This window comes from Antechinus flavipes, chromosome 1 (assembly GCF_016432865.1).
Source record: "Antechinus flavipes isolate AdamAnt ecotype Samford, QLD, Australia chromosome 1, AdamAnt_v2, whole genome shotgun sequence".
Lineage (NCBI taxonomy): Eukaryota > Metazoa > Chordata > Mammalia > Dasyuromorphia > Dasyuridae > Antechinus > Antechinus flavipes.
The window spans coordinates 624,362,760-624,388,734 of NC_067398.1; the positions used below are offsets into that span (position 1 = coordinate 624,362,760).

The 25,975-nt window shown below is 35.0% G+C and overlaps 1 protein-coding gene across 8 annotated transcripts in view; it reads right to left on the reverse strand.

Annotated features, from left to right (window-relative positions):
* ASAP1 (ArfGAP with SH3 domain, ankyrin repeat and PH domain 1) overlaps positions 1-25,975 on the reverse strand; it is a 594,911-nt gene that overhangs the window by 20,782 nt on the left and 548,154 nt on the right. For 7 of the 8 annotated variants that reach the window (XM_051971096.1, XM_051971093.1, XM_051971094.1 and 4 more), the window contains 7 exons: positions 23,873-23,988; positions 23,634-23,701; positions 22,006-22,113; positions 19,990-20,218; positions 7,759-7,797; positions 6,425-6,595; positions 576-645 (listed from right to left, as the gene is read on the reverse strand). In XM_051971096.1, the coding sequence (XP_051827056.1) occupies positions 576-645; positions 6,425-6,595; positions 7,759-7,797; positions 19,990-20,218; positions 22,006-22,113; positions 23,634-23,701; positions 23,873-23,988 (801 nt within the window). The remainder of the gene's footprint in view (positions 1-575; positions 646-6,424; positions 6,596-7,758; positions 7,798-19,989; positions 20,219-22,005; positions 22,114-23,633; positions 23,702-23,872; positions 23,989-25,975) is intronic. The other variant, XM_051971095.1, reaches the window with a different exon arrangement.

The following is a 25,975-nucleotide window of genomic DNA, read 5'->3' on the forward strand; positions in this document are numbered from 1 at the left end:
GTAAATTTTTCCAAACCTTTCAAAAATCAGCTTGTTCATCATTTTATATAGGGTAATAATATTCCATTATCTTCATACACCACAACTTGCTCCACTATTTCCCCAAGTGATGGGCATAGACAGCAGTTAACTTCTGAACATATTACTCTTTTCTGGACCTCAAGACTCTGAAATGGATGATCTCTAAAGTACCTATCCATCTCTAATATTGTATGGTTCTAACACATGTCACTTTCACAGTACTAGATAAGACTTTCAAAAGGAAAATTATTGACTAGGGAATTTTAAATGTTTTGGAAATGTTCCTGGGTATCTTGTGTGCTTGAGTTCTGTTCCTTTTCTGAACTCCATCCTGAACAATGGAGTCAATAAAAAAAGTGACTACAATATCTTAATCTAATTTGAAAGTCTGCAAATGGTGGTAACTAATTTTTGATATGTACTGGATGTTCCATGAAATTTCTTGGCTTCGGTTCTTTTATCTGTCAAATGGTATTGGCACTGACATGCTAAAAATTCCATTAAACACAAATGTATAAAAGCAGCAGAACACCGAGTATCAAAGATCAACTTACCTTGATTGCTGAGACATTCCTTCAAACTTATTTGTCGTTTTACTGGAAGATGCTGGACCCATGTCATTACCTAAGGAGAAAAAAAATAGTTGCTGGGCTATGACTAACTAGACTGGATGCCTTCTACAGAGAGAGAAGGATCATCAATTGGGTAACAATAAACAAAATGCTTGTGTGTAGTCCTTAAACCAAAGTACGTCAGCCAATCCTTTATTCAAAAAAGGACTTAGGGTCTGCTTAGGGAGATGTTGCACATATAAATGGACACTAGATTGGTGCATTTGGAAGTATTCAGCTTCATTTTGTGCTGCTACTTATCCGCTGGGTTCCCTCTCCTGTGCTCTTTGGGCCACACTGGCCTTATCTCTGTTACACACTTAGGACAATTCATCTTCTTCTGTAACTTTGGCCTGGCCAGCCCCCAGGTCTGGAATATATTTGCTACTTTATTTCACAGAAGCTCACTCTTCAAAATTTAGCTAAGTGCCACCTTCTGCAAAAAATCTTTTCTGACCCCCAGAGATGCTATTATCTTCCTTCTAACTTTGTTGAAATTGTTGTTCAGTTCTGTCTGATTCTCCGTGACCCTGTGAATCATACTATCATGTTTTTATTTAAAATTTTTTCACATTTATTTAATTTTTAATTTATAGAATTTCCATAACATGATATAATAAAAAGATGATTGTACATGAAACTGCAAATCTATTATAAACAGCTTTATATATAATAAAGTTAGTGTGTAAATATCTTTTTTTTTTCCTCCTTTCCCTCTTCCCCCCTGTAGGAATGGCTAACATTAGACACAACTATGGCAAAGATACTGAAGTGGTTTGCCATTTCCTTCTCCAGTAGATTAAGGTAAATATATTAAATGACTTTTCCAGGATCACACAACTAGTAAATATCTGAGGCTACAACTGTACTCTGGTTTTCCTGTCTTCAGTCCCAGCATTAACCACTGAGAAACTCAGTTGCTTCCCTTTTAAATTACTTTGTATCTAGCCACTCTGTGTGTATGAATACTATTGACAGCTAGCCTTTATATAGGTTTGCAAAGTACTGTACATATATTATTGCTTTTGATTCTTACAACAACCCTGGGAGATAGTAACAATAGTACTATTATCATCCCCATTTCAAAGATAAGGAAACTGAGATAAATAAACCTGTCCAGGGTTACACAACTAATAAGAATCTGATGAGGAAGTTGAACTCAGGTGTTCTTGATTCCAAGTACAAGACTCACCAACTTTTATATATGTGTGTGTGTGTATGTGTGTGTGATGGAAAGAAATAAGCATTTAATAAGTGCCAGTTAGGTACTTTATAAATATTATCTCATTTGTTCCTCCTAACAACCCTGGAAGGCATATACTATTATTATCTTCATTTTACAGGTGAGAAAACTGAGGCTGAGGGGAGGATAAATGATTTGTCTAGGGTCACATAGCTAATAAGTATTTAAGGCTGTATTTGAACTCAGCTTTTCTTGATCTTAGGCCTAGCTTTCTTCCTACTGTGCCATTAAAGTTGCCTCATATATTATGTGTGACATTAAATTACAAAACATAAATGTAAGTTTATAAATGTATAAAACATAGGATGATATTTGTTGATATAAAATGTTAATATGTGCGTATATATCTACCTATGTATTTGTACATTTATGAACTTCATTATTTACACCTTCTACATTTTCATATCTACATGTCCCTCTTTCCCATTGGAATGGAAGCTTTTTAGGAATAGAGATTGTTTTATTCATTTTACTTGTATCCCCAGGATCTGGCATGTAGTAGGTGCTTAATAAATACTTGTTGAACTGATTAACTGATATGTATATGCTCTTAGGGGATTCTGTAGATAAGATTTTATATTTCTTTGCATCGCTACCCAGAACTGTGCTATAACACTGTTATAAGAAATTTCCTCTTCAAGCAGAAAATGGGAATGCAGTTATAAGGGATTTGGTAAATGCAATATGCAATTTCCTCAGTGCTCTATAACCATACTTAAATATTTCAGTTCAATAATAACCTGTTTTCTGGCTCCAAGGAGGAAAATATTAAGTATTTTGTTGGGATAGATTGTGATACTGTTTTATGTGTTATTGCAAGTATTTGGGTATACAGGAAAACACTTTCACATCTATTTAAAATAATATGATGTGAAATAATAATTTTTATTAAAATAAATGTACTGTTTTTCAGAACAAAGTAAATGTTTTCTGAGTAAAGTCAATGGGCTGACATACAGATGGATAATTACAGACAGATAAGGAAAAATAACATTTTGAAATTGACTTTAAACATTTTCTTCATAACAATCTTAGGGGGCACATAGTGCAAGGATTACTATCTTCTTGTGACAGATGAAAGTATTAAGCCTTCATGAAGTTAAATGACTTGGGGCTAGGTTAATTATAACTAGAAAGATGCAGAGTTAAAATTTAAACTGAGTTTCTTTGACTCCAAATCCAGTTTCCTAATCAGATCAAGTCCATGAGCATTTTAAATAGCTATGAAATGCTGGGTATGGTTTGAAGTACTGGGAAAACAAAGGACAAAAAACCAAAACCAGCCTCTACTCTCAAGGAATTCACAATCTATTAGGAAAAACAGCATCCAAGCAATGGAATATACACATGAGATAAATTGGAATTAATCTCTTAAGGAAGGCAGAAGTGGGATGAAGAAGCTTAGAGCTAGCAGATCAGAGGGCTAAGAACCAGTATTCAAGTGGTACATTGGACAGAGCACTGGACTTGGCTTTAGGAAGATCTTAATTCAAATCTGGTCTCAGATACTTACTGGCTGTTGGATCCGGTAAGACTCAACTGCTGTCTGATTTATTTACCTCATCTAAAAAGCTAGAATAATAATGGCACTTATCTCCTAGGATTGTTGTGAGACTCAAATATGGCAATATCTGTAAAGTGCTTTGACAACCTTAAAGTACTATCTAAATCTATTATTGCTGCTGCTGCTATTATTGTCATTGCTATTTTTACTGATTATATCAAAACCAAGACAATATTTTGTTCCTTAATCCAACTGTGAAGGATGTTTCCATACATTTTGAGCTTTAAATGCAAAATTTTCAGCTAGTAGGAGACAAGCAAAGTTTGTAGAACTTGTGAGATGATTGATAAGTCCTGTACAGTTATAAAATTCTAGACTTCTTGCACATAACATTTTTACCCCCATGATTTCATAACTTATAAATTTCAGTTGCTTCTAGCACAATTCCTATTAACTTGTCCTCTGAGTTTCATTTATTTCCAAAAGAAATGATCAAATGGTTATTCCTTAAAATACTAAAGCAATATGCAAGAGGATTGCCAAATCTTATTTTTGTAATCTTAATCAAGTAATCTTTGATGATCAAAATCTTGAAGAAAAACTGTGCTGGTGGAATAAAGTTAAAGAACATGGAAATCCCCTCCCCAAGGGGAAAATTTCCATCAACTAGTGTTCGCTAAACTGGTTTTGTAGGATGCTAGAAGAAAAAAGTTGATTCCACCCTACTCAGACTTGCCAATGATGTCTCTATGATCTCCTAGTTACACTTAGTGAAGCTACCCATAGAGTTCATGTGGAAATTCCCAAGGAAACCTAATCTGGCTATTAAAAAAGTAGAAGTGGACTTCATTCAATTTTATCTTAGTCACCTTCTGGATTTCTCTCAGAAGAGGCCATGCAGCTCTCCTAATGCTCTGGCATTTTGTTGAAAATGGGAAAGCCCATGAAAGGTCACTGGAGAGATTTTCTCTGGAGTGAAGACAGTTGATCAGAAGACTTCTGTTTTCATCCTGACTCTATCATTATTAACTCTATGACTCTGGGCAAGACACTTTGCCTCCGTGAGCTTCAAGTTCATGTTTATATTTCAGATCTGCCTGCCAATATCTTCACTTATAAACTATTTACTTGATGAGTGATGCACTAAGCAATACATCGGTATTATTTTTTTTAAAACATGGTTTGTTGTGGCTTCCCCTTGAAATTGATTTTAAAACAAAATAAAATAAGAATTAAAAAACAAACAAACCGAAAACCCTAAACCAAAATTCATGCTCAATTAGTTTAGGGCTCAAGAGTCACAGGTAAGGAGACTAAAATTCAGAGCAGTCAAAACCTGCCCAATTGGTACTGCAGACTAGGTACCAGAATTCCTGTCTCCTTATTTTATGGTTCAATGGTTTTTCCTATCACATAAGGCTGCTGCCACATCTAAATCTGACATCAATGACTCTATAGTATTTCAAAAGTGGAAGCAAAATGAATTACTGCTCCAAAAGGCATTACTTAAGCCATTTATATATATATTTTTATAAAGGCCCAGAGGCATACTTAGTACTGCTTTATCAAAAGGTTTGAACTGGATTTCTCCCTAAAAACAGAGCACAGAATCTATAAAAGCCATACTATTTAGGAATGTACTACTTTAGGGCACTGATATACATAGCAGGAAAAAAAGTTTTGGGTTGCTTAGCTCAATCTTGCTAAATATTAATTCACTTTTATGTAATATTTTCTCAATAAGCAATATGAAAAATATATAAATTCATAGAATCTGTAATTGTAAGAACCTGCAGTGTGGATAGATCTTATTTTAACGGGAACTAAGTTCCCTTCTACCCCCATTAACCATTGGCTTCTTTTCTTCTACATAGGATTAAAAAACCATTGTTCTGAGAAGAGGTCCACAGACTTTACCAACTAGTAAAATGGTCCAGAACACAAAAAAAGTTAAGAACCTCTTCCTTAAAGTCTCTGTCTCTCAATGTGTCTCTCTAGTTCTATCTTTCACTTTCTGAAGGTGTGTATGTATTTGAAGCTGCTGAATGCATGAGGGCTACACATGCCCATCTATGAATGGTCATATCAGCCCTGTCAAAATGCAGAAAAACATTGAAAGTCATTCATATCTGCTTGAAAGAGATTTGTTCTAATCTCCTCTTGTGTTTATGATATGCATTCTATTTGTTACATGTCCTGTCTCCCCACTGGATTTTATGTCTTTGTAGCCTCTCATAATTCTAAACATATTGCTATAGTATTCAGGGAATTAATGTTTGCTGGACTGAATTATGAGAAGTTTTGAAGAAATTTTATCATGAGAGAAACATGGTCCTAGCTCTGTAACAGAGGGTGTTGTTCATGCCTAATGTTTTGCATGACTTCATAATTATAATGGTTACTGTATTTCTTGCCTTCTGAATGGGTGGGGGAGGAGGTAGAAGGAAGAGAGAGAATTTGGAAATGAAAGTAAAAATAAACAAACACAGGATGTTATTCCATTGAACAAGTCACATAACCTTTTGGTGCTTTAATTTTCTGATTCATAATTTTATTATATTATTATTATTAATATATTATTATTTATTATTAGGGATTATTCTTTTTTATTAGGGATTATTAATAGGGATTGAATTATTTGTCTCATGGGGTGATGGTGAAGAAAGAATTATAAGGAAAGAAGTACTGAAGCCAGCTCAAACCAATTTTTGAGGATGGATTATTAAGTTTTCTGTATGAATAGTTATACCTTTGAAATCAGCAAAGGCTAGAAAATCAGGGCTTGTTTAATTTTTTATTTCTTATATGGACATAAGAAAGTAGTGGAGAAAATGTCAATAGTGCAGATTAAACTTAACTGTGTTGTGAATTTTCAGAGACCTGGATGTTAAACATTTATTAGCCCACTCACTATTGGTTATATCCATGAGAGTTATTACTTATTTAAAATTATTAATTGACCTTGATGCACTACCCCACTTTACACTGAACACTAGAATCCTGTATTTATTAAATGATAACAAAAACAAAAACAAATAAACTTACCCCAAGGAACTGCACCTTTATTCTGGGGACCATGAGGTAACGGGCTTGGAGGATCAGAGAGGGTTCTTTTGTGTCCTGGTGGTGGGGGTGGGGGTCTCTTCTTGGAAAGGGTGGAGCTGCCACTGGGGGGTTGGGTGCCCAGAGGGAGTGTTGAAGGTGGGCCTGTTGGACCTGGGGAGGAAAAAAAGAGAAAAGGAAAGGAAAAAAATGGGGAGAGGGAAGGAAGAACTCAATTCAGATCTCCCGGACATAGAACTAGTAGTTTAAAAATAAGCAAAGAACTCATAAGTCAGAACTTTAAACAAAACAGGAAAAGACAGAAAGCAAAAGATCTGGCCAGCAAAGAGTCTTTGAGAATTTCTAACAGTCCAATAAACCACAGGGTATGGACTTGATGTTGCTATCTTTTAAAAATAAATGCTGGCAAAAAGTAATTTACAAAGCAATTTTTAAAAAAAGAAACAAAACACCAAATAATCAACAAGGGTTGTTAATGGGTTTAAATCATCATTTGGTTGCAACAGAAAAACACATTTCAAATCAGTCATTCCCTGAAAGCATCATGAGCACTATACACTTGAGGAGTTAAGGGTGAACAGTGCTGTTGGCAAAAATCAATACAGAGAAAACGAGCTGAAGGTAGGATAAACCTTTCAAAAAGGCCATGACCAGTAAATTTCAAAGCATCTCTCAGACTCTGAATTTTACTTTCCATTACAATTTTTTGCGTATGTATGTATAGATGTTTAGAAAATTTCTCCTGAATTCTTCAAATAAAAAATGAAATTACTAATGAAATTAATCATTTAAAAATGATCCTGAAAACTGTGATACACACTCTCTACCCCAAAAAGATTATTTCTTCAATGGAAAAGAGTATAGTTTTTTTCCTCCTTCAATGACATATATATTGGATTATTCTAGAAAGCACAGACTTTCTATTATACTAGAAGCTGGGACAAATTATATACAGTAAATAAGACATTCTGCCCTACTGTTTGAAAGAAAAAAAAAAAAGGCCATTTTTCTCTGAAGGACAAGATGCAGTACTAGGAAAGACATGAAATAATGATGCAGAACTCCTGGGGGCACTAAGCTGGGTCTGGTCTGTTCCAGGCCAAATCAGGACTTTGTTTGCTTTTCTAAAGGCCCCCCAGAGTTGATAAGCACTGGCAGAGAGTGGTCTGGTCCTGCTAAAGTGCTTTCTAACTATGCTTTTGGACACTCATTTCTGATACTAACATGACAAGCATTACCAAAAAAAGAAAAAGGAAAAAGGAAAATAAAAAGACCATCACCACATCACCACAGATTTAACATATCACAGTGTATACCTGATGATCCAGATAGGCTCCAAAAGAGCTTTCTACATTCTGTACATTAAAAGAAAAGGCTTAATTACTGGAGGCTTCTTTTCAAGGTCAAGATCATTTTTAATGTTACCTATTAATAATTATTCATTAGTAAGCAGTGTGACATAGTGGATAGAGGTTTGGAGGGAGGGAGATATGCGTTAAAAAATCTTCCTCCTGATGAAGAGCTAGAAGACAATGGATATGTCATTTAACCCTTCAAGGACTCAGATGATTCTAACAGTCACAGAAAGTCACAAGAGTTGCCATTCTGCCGTGGTTATGGAGGTTTCCACACTGTGATTTCCCTAATTGATGAAATCCCAGGTTTTATATTTCCCTCTTACCCTAGAAGCAATTAGATGGCACAGAAATACCAACACTGGGCAAAATCAAGAAGAACTGAATTTACACTAGCTGTGTGACCCTGGAAAACTAACTCATCTGCTTTAGTTTTCTCATCTGAAAATGCTAATAAAAGCAACTAACTCAGAGAGTTGTTGTAAGGATCAAATGAGGTAATGTTCACAAAGCATATAGCACAGTGCCTGACACATAGTAGGCACTTAATAAATGCTTGTTCTTCCTCTCCATCCCCCCAAAATTTAACAAGAATTTATAATAATTACTTCTGAATGTTATTCTGGTTTTGGGATAATTAAAATTAGGACATGATTCAGTGCAGAAGGGGCAAGTATCATTTATTTTAAAAAATGGTGGATCTTGGACTTGGATGGGACCTTAGAAGCCCCCCTACTCCAATTATCTGGTATATGAATGCTCTCTACAATATTCTTAATTAAAAAAAAAAAAAGATCATCTAGCTACTTTGGCACATTTTCAGGTACAGGTGGCTTATTCCATGTTGGGTCAGCTTTAAATGTTAAGAAGTTTTTACTTACATTGAGTTGAAATTTTTCTTCCCTTTTAACTTTTACCTACTGATCCAAGTGCTATACTCTGGGGCCAAACAGAACAAATCCTCTTCTTAACATTATACCTTTCCAAATAATGATGACAGCTATCATATTTCCTCTAAATAATTTTTTCAACACAAACACTCCCAGGCGTTTGAACCAATTTAAAAATCAATGGTATCTCTGGGAAACTTTCTCCAGTTCTCTCACTATTCTAGTTGCTCTTATTATTTATGGACAGAAAAATCATTGGATTTCAGAGTTGGGGGAGACCTTACTGCCCCCCACCTAGTACAATCCTTAAACTGAAACAATCCTACTATGTCACTTCAACAATTAGCCATCTAATCTCTGTGGAAGATCTCCAATAAGAGGGAGCTATTGCTTCCCAAAACAATATTCTTCACTTTGGAAAGGCCTGATGGTTAGACAGGACAATTAGGTGGCTCAGTGGATAGACTGTTGGGCATGGAGACTGGAAGATGCATCTTCCTGAGTTCAATGTGGCCTCAGACACTTATTAGCTGTCAACCCTGGACAAGTCACTTAATTTTGTTTGCCTCAGTTTCCTCATCTGTAAAATGAGTCAGAGAAAGAAACAGCCAACCATTTCAATATCTTTGCCAAGAAAACACCAAATGGGGTCATGAAGAGTCAGAAATGACTGAATAATTGTTACATGGTTTTCTCCCTTATAATATGCTTAAATTTGTATCTTTCCCATTTCTACTCATTAGTTTTAATCTGCTTTTAGAAGCAAACAGAACAAGTTTAATCTCTTTTACACATTATGACCTTTCAGATACTTGAGGATTAGGTAGGTTGCCCCTTCGGAAATACTTCAGATGTTGTCAGGCAGGCAAAATGTGGGGATTCCTCCTATCATTTCACCAAACTTCCATTAATGTAACCTAATGAAGCGCTAGCCTTTATGGCTACATTTAACACTGCTCTGCTGAGTCATAATGAATTTGCCTTTTTTTTTGATCTCCTATGTTCCCTTTCTACCATGTATCCTTCATCCTATACATGCCATTGATTTAAAAAAAAAAAAATCTAAAATGTAGCTCTCTTTCTTTAAAAAAAAAAAAAAAAAGATATCTAAGTATTATAGTTGGGATAAGACATCTGTACCTTCTAGGCAAGGTTTGAAAATTATATCCCTGATTTGTTATTGCCCATGGAAGACTTAACTGTAATACAATGGTCTTGACTTATCTTGAAATAAACATCTATGTGCCATAGAGAACAGGATTTTCTAGCATTAAAAGCATGCACTTTTACAGAGAGCAGTGTGAAAAACCTACACAAAAATTGTATTTTGATTGCATGGGCATAATTCTGGGGTCTGGAAGGCTTTGTTTGGGGACATTGCCTCTGAGATCAAAAGGCTAAAAGAAAATGGCTAACTAAGACCAGTCTTGTGAAGAACAAAATTTCATCATCAGAAGATCAGATACTAGGAAATAGATTTTTGGCTAGGGTAAACCACAAAATAAAAATATAAAACAGCTTTTATTTTTTTGTGGTTCCCTTTTGCTTCTACAGTGACAAGAGATGAGTGACAGAAAAGGGGAGCTAAGAATCACATACTGCCTAACAAACATTAATGAGATTGTTAGGGCTCAGTGTACAATCTTTGTTCAAGGACCTGCAAATGTACCTGAGATACTATAACTAATAAATGTGACAATAAATGAACAGCTGTGTACAATTTATAGAGGCAATCGGTCAATCCACAAACATTTATTAGGTGTTTACTCTATGCCAGGAAAACACTAAGGAGACAAAGAAGAAATGAAAACAATTTGTCCTAAAGGACTTAAAAGTGTAATGGGGAGACATTCTGAATAAACAGGTTTATATAAGATTCTACAAAATCTTATAGAAAATAGTATTGGTAGTTAAGGGGAGAGATTAAGAGAACCCAAAAAAACCCATTGCAGAAGGGGCACTTGGGTTAAGTCTGAAAGGAAGGAAGTATTTTAATAAGCAGAAATAAGAAAGGAGAAAATTCAAAACATGGAGATAAGTCAACATGGCTGGATTGTAGCATGAGTTGAGGAGGAAAATGGGAAAAAGTTAAAAAGATAGGTGAAGAGCAGGTTAGGAAGAACTTTAAAAAGCAAATACAAGAGTTTGTATTTGATCCTAGAAATAACAGGGAGACATTGGCGTTTGCATGGGATAAATTAGGAAACTCATTTTGATGGCTGTTCAGACAGCTGATTAGAGTGAAGAGAGAATATAGGAAGAGAGAACATTTGGATGCCAGTTGAGAAGTGATAATAAACTGGATTAGGGTGGTAGTTATGTCACTGAAGAGAAATGGGTATGAAAGTAATGGAGGAAAAAAATGATAGAAAAATGGAGAGAAATGACTCTATGAGAGAATGATAAAGGGAAAAATGATAGGACTTAGCAAGTTACTGGATATATGGAGTGAGACAGAGTGAGGAGTCAAGGAGGACATCAAAAGTGCCAATCACTCCTTCAAATTTCTTAAAACATTTTTCTGGACTCTTCCTTCTTACTTACCTTATCCTTTCCTTGTACACAATTGTTTGTACATTTGTATTTCCTATCATTAACATGTAAACTCCTTGAGAACAGCATCTCCATTCCAATTAAGTTTGATAACCATAGTACCTTGCCCAGAGGAAGCATTTAATTCATGTTTCCTTAACTGAATTGAAAGCCCTTAACATGTTGGGAGAATGTTCTCTGGAAAATTTATAGAAATACACGAAAGGGAATTCTGTAGAATGGGAAGGAAGGGAGGGGTTGCTAGCCACCTCAGTGATGATATCACAGATCCTTCTAACCAACTTAGTATTAAAGTTATGGTCAAAGTTCCTGATGATTTTCCCTAAGTATTTCATCTTAGCTGGAGGTCCACTTTGCTTTAATCCCTAAGTCTGGACTCTTCCAGGTAGAGATCCACAAATTGTGACCCAAAGTCAACATCAAGCAACCAAAAATCTGTCTCTGTAACTTCCACTCACAATTCCTAATTCTTCCAGGGATGGGGGAAGGGTGAGAAAAAATGGGTATATATGTGTGTATGTATGGGGGAGTAGAGAGAGATAGAAGAAAAAGCACATAACAAATGTTTCATTGATTAAAACACAACAAAATTTACTCAATTTTTCATATGAGAGTACCCCCAAACTGGAAGAGCTATCATGCTCCTGTCTTTCCTGAACTAGACACCTTCAGTTTTTTAAAAAAGAATATTAATAATAGCATGGTCATCATCATAATTACCCTTTCCAGATGCAGTCTATCAAGATCCCTCCCTTAACTGCAGAATCTAAGACCAGATACAACATTCTTTCCAGATGTGGTACACCAGAAAAAATGACAGAGACTGTCATATCATTCATTATAGACATCCTAAGCAGGCTAAGATCACAATAGGTTTTTCTGAGTCTCCAAGTCTCTTGCCAATTCATACTAAGCTTGTAGTCTATTAAAAGCTGAGTTATTAGTTATTACAGTTTCTGGAATCATCCTGAAAGTTCGCAAGGGAAATGCAAAAAATTCTTGAGCTCAGTGTGGAAAGAAAGAAAACAGAACACCTGTCAGAATATGACTCTCTTCTTCACTCTGAAGTCCTGCAGGAATATAATTTAATTAATGAGAACGCTTGTCCCTTTCACAACTCAGGGAACTTCCAACAATGAAGCATTTTGGTGGTATGGTGGATAGTGCTGGACTTATCGTCAAGAAGACATAAGGTTTAAATCTTGCTTAGGCAATTATCAACTTTCATTAACCTCTCTATGTCTAATTTTCTTCATATGCATAATAAGGCTAATAATTACTTTCTAAAACTGTTGTGACAATCAAATGAGCTAACTCTTTGTGACCCTACTTGGGGTTTTCTTAGCAAAGATGCAGGAGTAGTTTACCATTTCTTTCTCCAGCTCATTTTACTGATGAGAAAACTGAGGCAAGCAAGGTTAAGTAACTTAAAAAGGGTCAGACAACTAGTAAATATCTGAGGCCATATTTGAAAACAGAAGAATTTTCATCATTTCAGGTCCAGCATTCTATCCACTGAACCAATCATTCTTGTCAAATCTTAAAGCATTGTATAAATACAATCTAGCTATAATAATGCCTTTAGAAATGATCTGTTTTCCAATACTGTCTGATAACAAATACCAAATCAAATAGCAAAAAAAAAAAAAAAAAAAAAAAAAGCCACAATCAAACATTCCCAAATGAAAATGTATTAAAAGTGTTTCCTCTCAGAGAAATCTGAGTATGGGAACAACTTGAGCTAAAACAACTCGTCAATAATGAACAAAATAAGACCTAGTCAACTACATAATCTTTTGAAATTTTTTGAACCTTAAAAGTGAAGAGGATAGTATGGAAAATGCTGTTGAATACATATATTCCTCTTTCAGAATCTATAAGGAATGGGCCCCAAACCAAACAAATCCCTCCTGAATAGAAGTTCTGATACTTGTAGATAATGGCTAATAGTTCTTTGAGTACTACTCACTTGAGGAGAAAAGAAACATTTTCTAGGGAAAAAAAACCTGAGTAATCCCTGAGTCAAGGAATAAGTAGTTTTAGAGAACAAAGAAAAAGGAAAAAAGAATTAACTCTGAATCAAGCACATCTCTGAGGGGAAAAAAATTGAAGCAAGATCAGGTAAAGTGGCTCAATGACCATCAAACATGGATAAAGTAACCTAGATATGTAATTATCTGCAACTTAACTATATACTGTCTAAGGTCATAAAATGAAAATTAGGAAAACTTCTTACTGGTAGTACCTGACTTCTAACCAAATATTCTTGATTGATTATTCTTTTAAAAATTATCTATTTTTTTGAAATTATATTAATGTTAGATTTTTAAAAAGTTTACTAGGATTAGATAAATCATTCAACTATGGCATAAATTAGTGCAGGGAATATCTTTTAGTTTGAGCATTAACTACCACATGCAAAGCTGTTGCAGTCATCTAGGAAATCATGATTAACAGATCAAGATGCTTTATGTCTATTATTTTTATTTTTACCACAGAATGAGGGATACGGTAGAACCAATGTTCCAGTTAATGGCAGAACAGGTACTGTAATGGAAAGCAACACAGATATGTTAACAATGACTATTATCAAGAAAAGCATTTTATTTTTCCACAGTCCTTGAAAAATGTGTCATTGACTATAAAAAAAGAAGCATGCCTTTTGATTGATTTCTTTTGGTAGCCACATATTTATTTCTGCTGACTTAAGAAATTTAGGTCTTTTACACTGAATCTTTGGAAGCAAGGGAGATAAAACAAACAAACAAACAAACAAAAAAACACCTAAGGTCTGGGAAGTTATCTTTATCACTACTGATATTTCCTGAACCTGAACACAAAACCTGTAGGAATTATTTATAAACATGACCATTTTTATATTTCAAAGTACAAAGCACGATTCAGAGGATTTATAATGTCACAAGGGTGAACATTCTTGGAAATTCCAACCCCTCCACATAACTTAGTTTACAGTTTTTATGAAGATCATTGGTCAATGTATCACTAGAGCTTCTCTGAACAAAGACTGATCTCCACATGATAGATATATGATATAGGTTTTAAAAATATCTTTCTAAAATAATGGGCAGAATCCTGGGCTTAGAGTCAGGAATCCTACTGAGACACTGATGAAATGTATTTGACTTAGAGTCAACTACTAGTTTTTTGTGACCCTGATCAAATCACTTAACCATTGATTTGTCTTAGTTTTCTAATTTGTAAAATGGATATAATACTAATACCTATTATTGTGAGGATCAAATGAGAACACAATTGTATACTGCTTGGCACAAAATAAGTTGGTATACAAATGTTAGCTATCTTTATTATAATTATTACCAAATTTTCATAATCCAGGGCTTTGAAGAGTAGATGATTTTACTGTCTTTTTTTAAATGAGAGATCATACAAATAAATGCATCTAATCCACTGAGGAGGAAGTCATGTTTTTAAATAAATAATGATCACTTTCAGATTAGTTTTAAAAGCTCAATATTATTTCTCCTTTGTGAAATTCAAAGATATTGATATGAACAGGTTATCTATCTTGTTCAAGTTCACATAGGGAAGCCAGGTATCTCCAAGATTAAAGTCTTCTATAGTGATATAAAGTCCCTGATTTCTTTTAGTCTTGTAAGGTGGCAGTGAATGCCTTATGGTCCTTCTAGAGGTTCAGTGTTGTAGTGGCTAGAGAGTCCTGCCTTGGACAATTACAAGCTATGTGACCGTGGGCAAGTCAGATAACTTGAAGACCTCCCTTTTTTTGGGAGTGTAATGAGAATAAAATGAGAGGATATTTGTAAAACATTCTGCAAACTGTAAAGAGTTCTACAAATGCCAGTCATTGTTTCAAACAGTCCATAGGTTTATTAATGTAATCTGACTACTTTAGGTAGAGCAATAAATGCAATTTGTTAGTTTTAGAAAGTGAAGAAATACCTAATGTTATTAAGGAAAGATGGTAGCACTGGGGGAATAGTATGGAGCCTAGTGACTGAATTTGGTTCAGGCTTTAGCAATGACTCGGAGAACTCGACTCAGTTTGACATTGAAAGCTCTAAAGAAAGCACTGGTACTTTTAGTTCACTCCCACAAAGACTTTAAATTGTAAGGCTACCATTAGAAAATTTAAATATAATGGAGGCCTTTAGAAGGTTGGTGCTAGGAGCCAGGGCAATCAAGTACCTTACAATCTAATCATATTCTTTCAGGATTTGAATTTTATAAAGTTATTAGGGGAAACGATTTGACCTGTGTCTTTTTGTAAGACATGCAATTAGTATACTGTTATGTTGGAATCCCACAGTGGTTCTATAAAAATTAAAAAGCAAACAAACAAAATAACCTTTCTAAATGCAGGTTATTACACTAATGCAATAATCATATGACTGAAAAGGTATGTTTACTGAAAAATCAAACTTTTTAGGCTAAGGAAATGCTTTTTAAAGAAAATCTGTGGCATACATTTTTGTAAAGAGAAGAATCTACTTTAATGCAAGTATTAATATCTTAATGTCTGAATTTCTATCAAATTTTTAAACTTGCTGAGGGTAAGGCTTATTTCATTTTTGTTGTTGTATTCTTAGTGCCTAGCACATATAGTAGATACTTAATATATGCTAACTGAATTTAATTCTAAATTCTTAATAGAAGATATGTATGTATATTTAGAATTTCCCCCAAAAAATTTAAGTAAAAAAAGTCTGGGAAGATTTGAGAATGATAATTGTCTAATCCTTGTGAGACTAGGAAAAATTATAGCTAAAATTTGCTATTAAATTCAGTGTGCTAGGAAAATTTTATTACATATCTATTTTCTTTACTTAATATTGTTCATATCATATTACCATATTTGGGAATGGCTGAGAAATAAAAAAAAAATGGAATATTAAAGTTGGAAAAGACCTGAGAGGTCATCAACTCTCTCATTTGAAGAATAAATCTCGACAAGTGGGCATCTACCCTTAGAGATTATTGGTGATGAGCCTCTTTCTTCATAAGGCAGTCCCACTCACTGTTGGAAAACTATTTATTAGAACTTTTCCCTCATACTAAGCCAAAGAGGCTATTCTTGAATTTCTACCCATGGGTTCTAGATTTACTCCTTTACCCAGACCCATGCCAATTCCCTTTCTTACTTAGCAATCTTTCAGATATTTGAAACCCAGCCATCATGTCCACGTATATCCTTTTTATAGACTGTTTTCAATTTTTTTTCATCTTCATTATTCTTCTCTGGCCCCATTTCTGTTTTTCAATATCCCTTCTAAAATGTGTCACCCCAAACTGAACAAAATCCTCCAACTTTGGTCTAATGCTGTACTTTATGATTCATGCAACTTGGGGATTTTTTTTAAAAAGCAATTATTCAATACTCCTGAATGTTATCCTTCATGAGGCATATAGTGAAGACTTCCTTCCCCTTTCTTTTCCACACCCTACACATGTCAGGTGACTCAGAAATAGCTCCCCTCAAATCTTAATTTTCTGCAAGGAAACAGAAAAATAATTATATTTTCTAGTTAAGAGGGCTCAGGTAATTTATTCAGTGGTGATTTCAATAGGATTAAGAGAGACTGATTTAAAAAAAAAAAAAAAAAAGACTGGCAAAAGATCTTAGCCAAATGAAGGAAAATAGTCTGGAGGAAGTTTCTACTACTGAATCAGTCAAATTGGCTGCTTTCCCACAAAGTCAACCCCCTTCCCCACCAGGAAACTGTAAAGTCATCAATATGTGACTAATGTAGCCAATAGAAAAATATTTCTAAAGCAAGACATCTGAATCACATAATTGCTCTTCTTTCATGACAGCTTGGTCCACCCTCATATTTTGAGAAATTCTTCTCTTCTCTTTTCTTCCAGATCTTTTCCTAACTACTGTCATTGATAGAGTATGAAAGCTAAGGAAATTACATGCAAAGGAGGTTATGTAACTCTACTAGAAGGTGGGGGTGGAGGGTGTTCTTGGTTAAAATGGGTTCTTTGTTAAAATTTTGGAGAAAGATTTTCAGCTAGTGGACAACTTAAAAAAAAATCCACCAAAATCCTTAATACATCTATTGTGGCTTCATGATTGATTTGATTTCATCTAAACTTTTTATTTCCGCCAGCTACAAGCAGAGAACTCTACACAAAGCTGGCTTTTTGTAGCTGTATATGATATATCCCCCTTGACCTTTTCACACTTCTCTTTAGCACCTTCATATAGCAGTTATAGTCTGTTCAGATTAATTTGCACTCATAGTTTGTTTTTTATTATCTTTAATCATAAATTTGAGTGTGAAGATGTTGGTTTTCTTTACCCATACTATTAACTCCTTAAATGCATAGATAGTATCTCCTAATTCTATTTTTAAGCCCCATTGTATATATTGGTGATCTGCAAAGAGTAGGTCATCCGTATAGGTAACTATCAACAATATAAACTCTTAAAATCCTACATTAAAGAATATTTCATATAAAATGGTCATATTATTTTTCAGATTTTTATAGTGCTTCAAACCAGCTGACCCCCCCAAAATCCTAAGAAATAGTTACAAAGGAATTCATTGTAATTAAAACATAATTTTATGTCAGTGAATCCACTAAAATGCCTGAAAAATCTGTAGGTCACCTAAATATGGTTTTTGACATCTAGTCTACCTATTAATAAGCTTAGCAAGCTATTTCTATGTTAAAGCACAGGTGAACTTAAACCTAGCCCTATGCTTGAGAAAATATTAATGAATTTTTATTCTGCTACTGATTATTTAGCTGGTTGCAATTATATAAGGGAGAATCCAGTATTTTAATGGGTTTCATTTTCTTTTCAAAGCCAGAAAACTACCCATTATAACTTGAGGTTTCATGTTCTTATATCTTTATAACTCTCTGCATTCTGCTAGAATACTCTATGAAAATACTAGTCACTCAAATATTCTGCTGTATATTAACTGTCATTCATTCCAAGAGAGGACTCAGTATAATAAGTCCTCAAGACACATTTTGTATAGTATCACAGAATAATTCTTGCTGTTTAGTGTTTTGTCTTTTAAAACAAAAAGAACTAAAAATAAATAAACAGAAATAAAAACCCCAACCCATCACACCTTCTAGTATTTTACAGTCTTAATAAAATATTGTGAATTTCAAAGAAAAAGAAAAAAAATTTTGGGGGTGCTGGTGGTGGTTGGGAGGGTTATATAACAGGAGAGTCAAATACCTCAATAATCATCTAGACTCTTTTGTCCTGATTTATAGAAATCTCCTAACTTCAAACACAAAGTGGCTCAATAAAAAACTAGCTCCCTATAAATAGCATGAAATACTACTTCTTTGAGGTTCTGAATTACGAATTTCCTCATATTCCTTGAGTTTTAACATAAGCTTTAGTAAAGCACAATTAGGTTTTGATGTCAATTTAGATTGAACCTTTTTGAATTTTGATAGGAGGTAACTTAACACTTCTGGGAAAAAATGAAATCTAACTGGCTCCTTTTATGAGAATTCTCTTTCTGGCTTCCTCTGAATTTCTCTTCATTTGTCTTTAGTACTGGGTGGTGAAGGTGGGAGGAAATTGTTTTATCCTTGTTTTCACGTTTCTTCCTCACCTGAAGCCATAATCCCCTGTGACACCCTAACGGATGGCAGTGGAAACTGCTGCTGTCACAAATAAAGGATAACAGCTTCCCAGCTAAGAACAAGTTGTAGAAACAAGAGAGAGTCACAAAGGTCTTCTTTTCATGCAAAAGTTTGAATTTTTTAAAAATTAGATTTTAAGATATAGAAATTAATTACTTTTAAAGCAATGTTGTCTAACAATGAGTTTACAAGCATTGGTTTTCTCTTCTCAAAGGACAGGTTATAAGAATATCCCTTGAGTTTCAAATCACTTTTTTTTAATGACCTATAAAGTTTCTGTGTGACATGGCGCTTGGATATCTAGATGTTTGCATCTGATGAAATATATGTTTGTGAATGTTTATTTAATCAAAGGTTATTTTGGGGGGGAGGGGCAGGGAAAAGGACAAGGAACGATTGAAGACTTCATTTAGGATATGTTTCAGCTTTAAAAAATAATAATTCTCTTTTCCTTAGGAGACCAAGTAAGTAACTGGTTGCAATAGTCATTGAATACTTGGTTCATCAGATTATTAAGTAATCTTACCTTTTGGAAAAAAGCTAGCTAGATGAGAATTGGTATTAAATGGTACACAAAAGCCCCCCAAAAACATTATATTTAGATATAATTTCTGAGTGAAAAACATGTCATGTGAAGTTTGATTTTTATAGGACTAGAATAGGAAGAGCAGGAAAATAGGCCTACTCTTTCTGTATTTCCATTTCCTTCATTTATAAGGACAATTAAAACTCATCTACTCTGAGGCTAAAGGATATAACAAGCTTTTATCACTTATGTGCCACAGATTGCCAAAAGTTATTTCTACAGATTAAAACACTTGGCCACTACACTTAAATATATTAATAATTTCAGAGCAGAAGGGAACTGATTAATTCTCAGTGGAAAGTAATTTATAATTTCCTGAAAAACTTAATATGACAAAATTTTGAATGCATGAGTGAGTATGTGCATATGCGTGTATGCATATTCCAATCCAATATAATACATATTTTTTAAACCTGGTTTGATCATAGTTATAGGTTTGCCTTTGTCACTAATGGAAAACAGCATTATTGACATCACATTTAACTCTACCTACCACGTCAGTTTTTTAGGATATAGTTTTAAAGAGCTTTCCAAATTTTTTACCTTTCCCAGCATTTCTTGGAGGCAGCGGGGGAGCATCGGCTGTTGGAGAGGTGGGCGACTCTATGCTCGTGGATGCAAAGATCTGGTTGGTAAATGCTCCGTAGGAGAGTCTTTGTTTGTCTCTTGGAGTGCTGAATCCTGGCAGTGCTAGCTTGTCCTGGGGAGACATACTGGAGGAGTGACAGAAACTCTGGGGTCTTGGAGAACGTTCCTTCTTGATTGGGCTAGGCTAAGGAGTGAAATTGTGATAGATAAAATGATCAATTGCTGCAATGTGATGTTAACATTAATGTACAGGGGATGGGGAATTAGTAACCTCAACTCTTGGAGTTTAGAAGTGTGAATTTTATGAGGTCAAGCTACAAGTTTATTACTAAAAACAACTGTAGGAAGGCACCATATACTAAAGAATGACCCAGATACTCCATTTCACATATATCAGTGTCAGATTAAAGATGCACCTGTAACAGTTGGCAGCAATTGCCTTGAAGTCATATAGTTTGCTTAAAAGGTTATTCATTAAGATTTATGGGTATCTTTCCCAATCTACACTTTAATTTCTTTTATATTTGGTCTGGTTTCTCTTCTAACCTGAGCCTATCTAGAGGCACAGCTGCAGGAGGTATTGGACAAGGAGTCCATTTGAAGCAGCATCTAGGGCAATCTCTTCATTAATGGACTCTTTATTATGCATCACAACACAGAGGTGATGATCCTAACTATGCTAACTAACTCAGCATATCCAACCAAGCTGGAAAAGCTTCAAAATCATGGAACAGTGAGGGACTATATATCCATGGATTAACCTATTTAAAGCCATAATGGTTCATCACTAAATGTCAGTCATCCGAGAGTGAATAAATTTGGTCATATTCCCAACATGAATGACAATAACTCACATTTATATAAATACTTTACAAGGAGATACAAGAAGGATCTTATCTCTTTTGAGTCTTACAATCAACCTTGTGAAGTAGGTCCTATTATTATTATTTTCATTTTAGAGATAAGGAAACTGAGGCAAGCAGAGAGGGTACATGAGTTGGCCTGCTTACATTACCTAGCTGGACAACATAAATCCCTTAAGCCAGAAGTTCTGAACTCTTTCTGTCATGGGCATTTGGCAGTCTGATAAAGCCCATGGGCCCATGGAACTCTACCCTAAGTAAGTATTAAGATTGTTTCAGGGGAAGGTTTTGGCTAAATACTTTTGCTATTAGACAGCTGGTATGACCAGGCTTGTATTGGAAACCTTGCAGTTTGGAAGAAAGTGTCAGAGCTTGTACTGCTAGCAGAGTCATAATGAGCCCAAGGAACCTTCTATTCCACAATGATGTATTACAGTTGGACTTCCCTATGATCATGACATGTTAGAAGGGGAAGCATCCTTAGACTTTATATACCCAATATTATGTAAAATAAATTACAAATAAGAACAATGAGGCTCAGTGATTTGTTCAAGCTTGAACAGTTAGGACTGGAATTCAGTACTCCTGACTTGAAACAGCAATTCTTATCTGTTGGGGCAGGGATATGGGAAACAGCTAATCCAAACAAGAGCCTTATCTGTTATACATCCCCAGTCTTACCCCCAAATCCCAGTGACAAGCCCTTTCTAAGCAAGACATATGCCTTACTCTGCCTCCAGCCTACAACTTAAACCTATATAATCCTTGTCCTTTGTCCCTTCAGAGAGTCTCTATGAGAGTGGATGGGACTTTTGCTCATTCCTACACTTTCTGGTTTTGATTCTGGTTCTGGTTTGATCTGGAACAGACAATTTAATCCACAGCATCAAGTGCTCTTCCCAGTATAACGTGATTGCTTGGGTGCTCAAGAATTAAAAAGTCCCCGTCGGTAACTTGTAGGAACATTATGTAGCAGAACTAAGCATGAGAGGAACTCAAGAATTCAGTTTGGTACACTTACAAAGAATGTACCATATGCAGGGCACAGATATATTCCCCATAAAGTCACAGGTGTTCCCAGAAAATCACATGAATTATTTATACTCACCTTGTCATCCAGATCATCATCACTTTCATCAATCTCTTCCTGGCGAAGATTCCACTCATACTCAACATGGACATGTGGATTTAACTTTCCAGCCTTAGCCTGGGAAAGCTGAAAGTAGCAAGGGTTAACAGTTCCAATTAAAACATTAAAATGAACTAACCTTACATTGACACTGACCCAAACAAAAACCAAACCCTAGAGAACTTTACCCTTTTGAGTCCTGACCTCCCTGGATCCCAGACTGGTGGCTGCTCACTTACACTCACAAGTAGGTCTCACTTCAGTCATTCATTTCACCCCAGGTCCATCTTACCACCTGCCCACACTGTCTTGTGAGTATATGCTCTTTGGCTTACCCAACCTTTCTACTTCTGGAATCAGAATCAAATCAGATCTCTTGATCAGTCTTCCCTTATGGTTCCATTCACTATCTCAGTAACTTTCCAAATAAAATATTTTTCCAAATAAACTTTCCAAATAAAAAATAAAACAAAAATACCTGGCTACGTATATGTGTGTTTTAGTCCTTGCAAGTGATGAATATATCATCTACACTCTCTAGTCAGGGCCCTATCTTCTATCACTTACTCCCAAATCCCAGGGACAAGCCCTTTCTAACCAAAACGTATACCTTATTCTGCCTTGTGCCTACAACTTAAACCTGATCACCTTTTTACAACAATTTTCATACTGGCTTCCATAACTCAAGCTTTCCCCACTTAAACTAATCAAAGCTGCCAAAATGACATTCCTAGGGGGAAGATCTGACCATGTCATTTTCCTTAATAAACTCTAGTGGCTCCCTCTTCCAGGATAAAATTTCAAGTCCTCTATTAGGCATTTCAAGCTTTCACAACTTGGGTCTCTTTTACCTTTCCTTCTTATATTTACATTGGTCTACTTTCAGTTCCTCATACACGATTCTGAATTTACACATTAGCTGTTTCCCCTGTTTTGAATGCTCTCCTTACCTCTTAGATTTCCTACTTTCTGTCAAAATTCAGCTAAAATTCTACCTTCTGGAGGATGGTACTCCTAGGCTCCCATTTATAGTTTCCATTTATGTGAATATGTTCTCTTGCACTTGCGCTCTCTCTTTCTCATTCTCCTTATGCTGATAGTTATTTACATGTCTTTCCCATTAGACTGTGAGTTTCTTGGGAGCAGAGACTGTTCCCCCCCCACCCCTTCTTTTTTTGGGTATCTCCAGGGTTTAAGATAGTGACAGGAACATAGTAAGTACTTAAGAAACATTTGTTGACTAACTGACTGATCATGATATCTGGAGGTCACTGGAGGTCCTCAAAAAGCCTAATGGAGGCCTAAACTTAAGAAGTGTGAATTTAGTTGAAAGATCTCATTCTACCACTTCTATGCTAACGTTCCTGAGGCCCCATTGCAAGTTACCAAAACAATAAGTTCATAGGCCACATCTGTATGACATCTGTATGGCAAGTTGACCATTTTAACCATTTCTTAAAAGAGCCAGTGTTTGGCTGGGTTTTTCTGGTCAATTGTCAAAGAAGGATTTGCTTTAGTTTTGCACAATTCCATTTTTTTCTCCAAATATTATGTGGAGATGAATGATGGTTAACAAAGCATGTTGTTTCCCATTTACTCTTTCTTACCAAGTCTTCACATTGGGTGGCTTTTAATCTCTTTGCTGTATCCAGGGCTGTTTCACCACCTTGGTTAACTAGAAAAGGCAAAAAACTAAATTATTAAAATTGGCTTCTTTGCCAAAGATATTGAAAAAATATTGAAGTTCAAAGAAATTACAAGAAGTTTTAATATTTAGTAAATTAAATTCTCTCATTATTCTACTTGGAAGGAAAAACTTCTATATAGTATCAATATGTGCCTTTACCTATATCCACTGTTGGTTTGCTCCTCAGAAGAAGTTTCAAACATTCAGGTTTGTTATACATACTGCAGTAATGCAGAACTGTATTTCCTAGTGCAGTCTGTTTATCTAGGTTTCCACTAAAAGAAAGAGAAATAAAAATTGATAAGTCTATTCAGTCATTAAAAAATGAAGTAAAAGTCAATTTACAAGTTTGGCTTTCCCCCTCACTTTCTTTTTCTTCCTTTTTATTGTAAACATGTATTTTTAGGCACTGATGCAGCTAGGTAGTATGGTAGACTGAATACAAGCTTCAAATTTAACCTTAGTCATTCTAACTATATGACTGGTAAAGTGACCATATATAGCATATACTTCCTGAGATTGGTGTAAAGATCAAATGAGATATTTTAAAAGTGCTTTGGCAAATCTAAAGTATTATATAAAGGCTAACTACTACCATTATTAATTGTTAGGAAACAGTCATGGCAAAGTCCATTCATGTCAATCATGGAAAAGCAGGACAATAAATGTAAATATTCTAAGAAATAACTTTCCAAATAATGTTTGCAATTTCCCTAAATACAACTTTTCTACTAGCTTGTTGAACTTTAGCAGGAAACTGTCACCATGGAGGTCAAATGTCCTGTGGTTAGCATAAACCATGGGAAACAGCCAACTTCTCATTTCTTTAGGTTTCAAAACTGGGAAATAGTACATATAAAGATCAGAAATGTTTCACTTCATAATGCTTTGTTCAGCTTTAACAGATATAATTTTTAGATTTTATATTTACACATACACACACAACAACAGGAAAAAAACAAAGACTGGAGAAGTAATGGGAGAGGTGAGCAAAAGAAACTTTTTAACATCTTGGGAAAAGTTCCATGTTCAAATGGTCTAGCAGCATTAAAAAACAGAGTATAAACAGACAGTGGATATTATCCTCTTTCCTAAGACACAGATTAAGATTCTCATCAACATAAATTTCATATTATTTGGAAAATCACGGGATTTCAGTAGCTCAGGCACATCTTGTCCATGGCCAGCCTCATAACACTTGCAGAGTCTTGAACTGAGCCACAATTGCTTTGTTGCAGTGAGAAGCCATTTCTGAGAGGGCACGTCCTCAGCCTGGGCTCTGACTGTAGTCAATACAGATAAAAATTTTATGCATTGATCACTGAATAATGTTTTTTACCTCCAGAAATTGCTGAAACTCATCAATTAAATGAGTTCCATTCATTTCATTGGTGGCCATTAGTATTCTGTTTTTGTTTGTAAAGGGTATTAGAAGTAAAAGGAGTGCTTCACTGGTGGCAGGAATGGGTTTGTGTTTCATACTCTGAAACTGCATCACTTTCAGGGAAATTTTAGCTCTATTTCATAACTGTATGACATGGATATTATTACATTTTTAAAAGAATTAATTTAAACTGCTAATGTTAGTCAAATTTTCTACCTCTGAATCTTTTAGTCAGTTGACACTACACTAAATTTCCAGGGAAGTATTTCTCTCTTTATCATGGTATTAAGCTCTTTGGGATTGGCAGCAATCATTACTTAAACACTGATAGCAATATGGATATCATCATGGCACCAGAATCATGCTCTAATACATAACATCAAGTTTTAGTACTTTCTGTGTTGGATCATCTTATTCACATCTTTTCTATAAAGAACATCATTGGGAAAAGTCAATAATATGGCAGTTTTTTGGTCAGTGAAGGAAAGAAACACGTGATTCTTTGGACCATTCTTCCAAAGTTTTCCTTATTATGCTTCTTTTATAACATCTTCATAGCCTCTTATTTATTTTCATCACTTCATTCTTTTGGAGGGAGAGAAGGAAGATGGAATAACACCATTTTGCTTACAGACTTTTAGGCTTCTTCATCCACATCAGTGTAACTAGGTCTATTGATTACAATAGCTTTCATAGGATTTTCTTCATTGCTTGGTGACTATTAGCTGCAAATAATCTGGTAAGCACATTAGATATCCTTTGGTATGTCTACCACAGGTAGACACAGTACAGGTGTTTCAGTACATCAGGATCAGAATATATTCTCAGCTATGACTGTGGCCATTTCCACCTTGCTTCTAATTGAAAAATTTGAAATT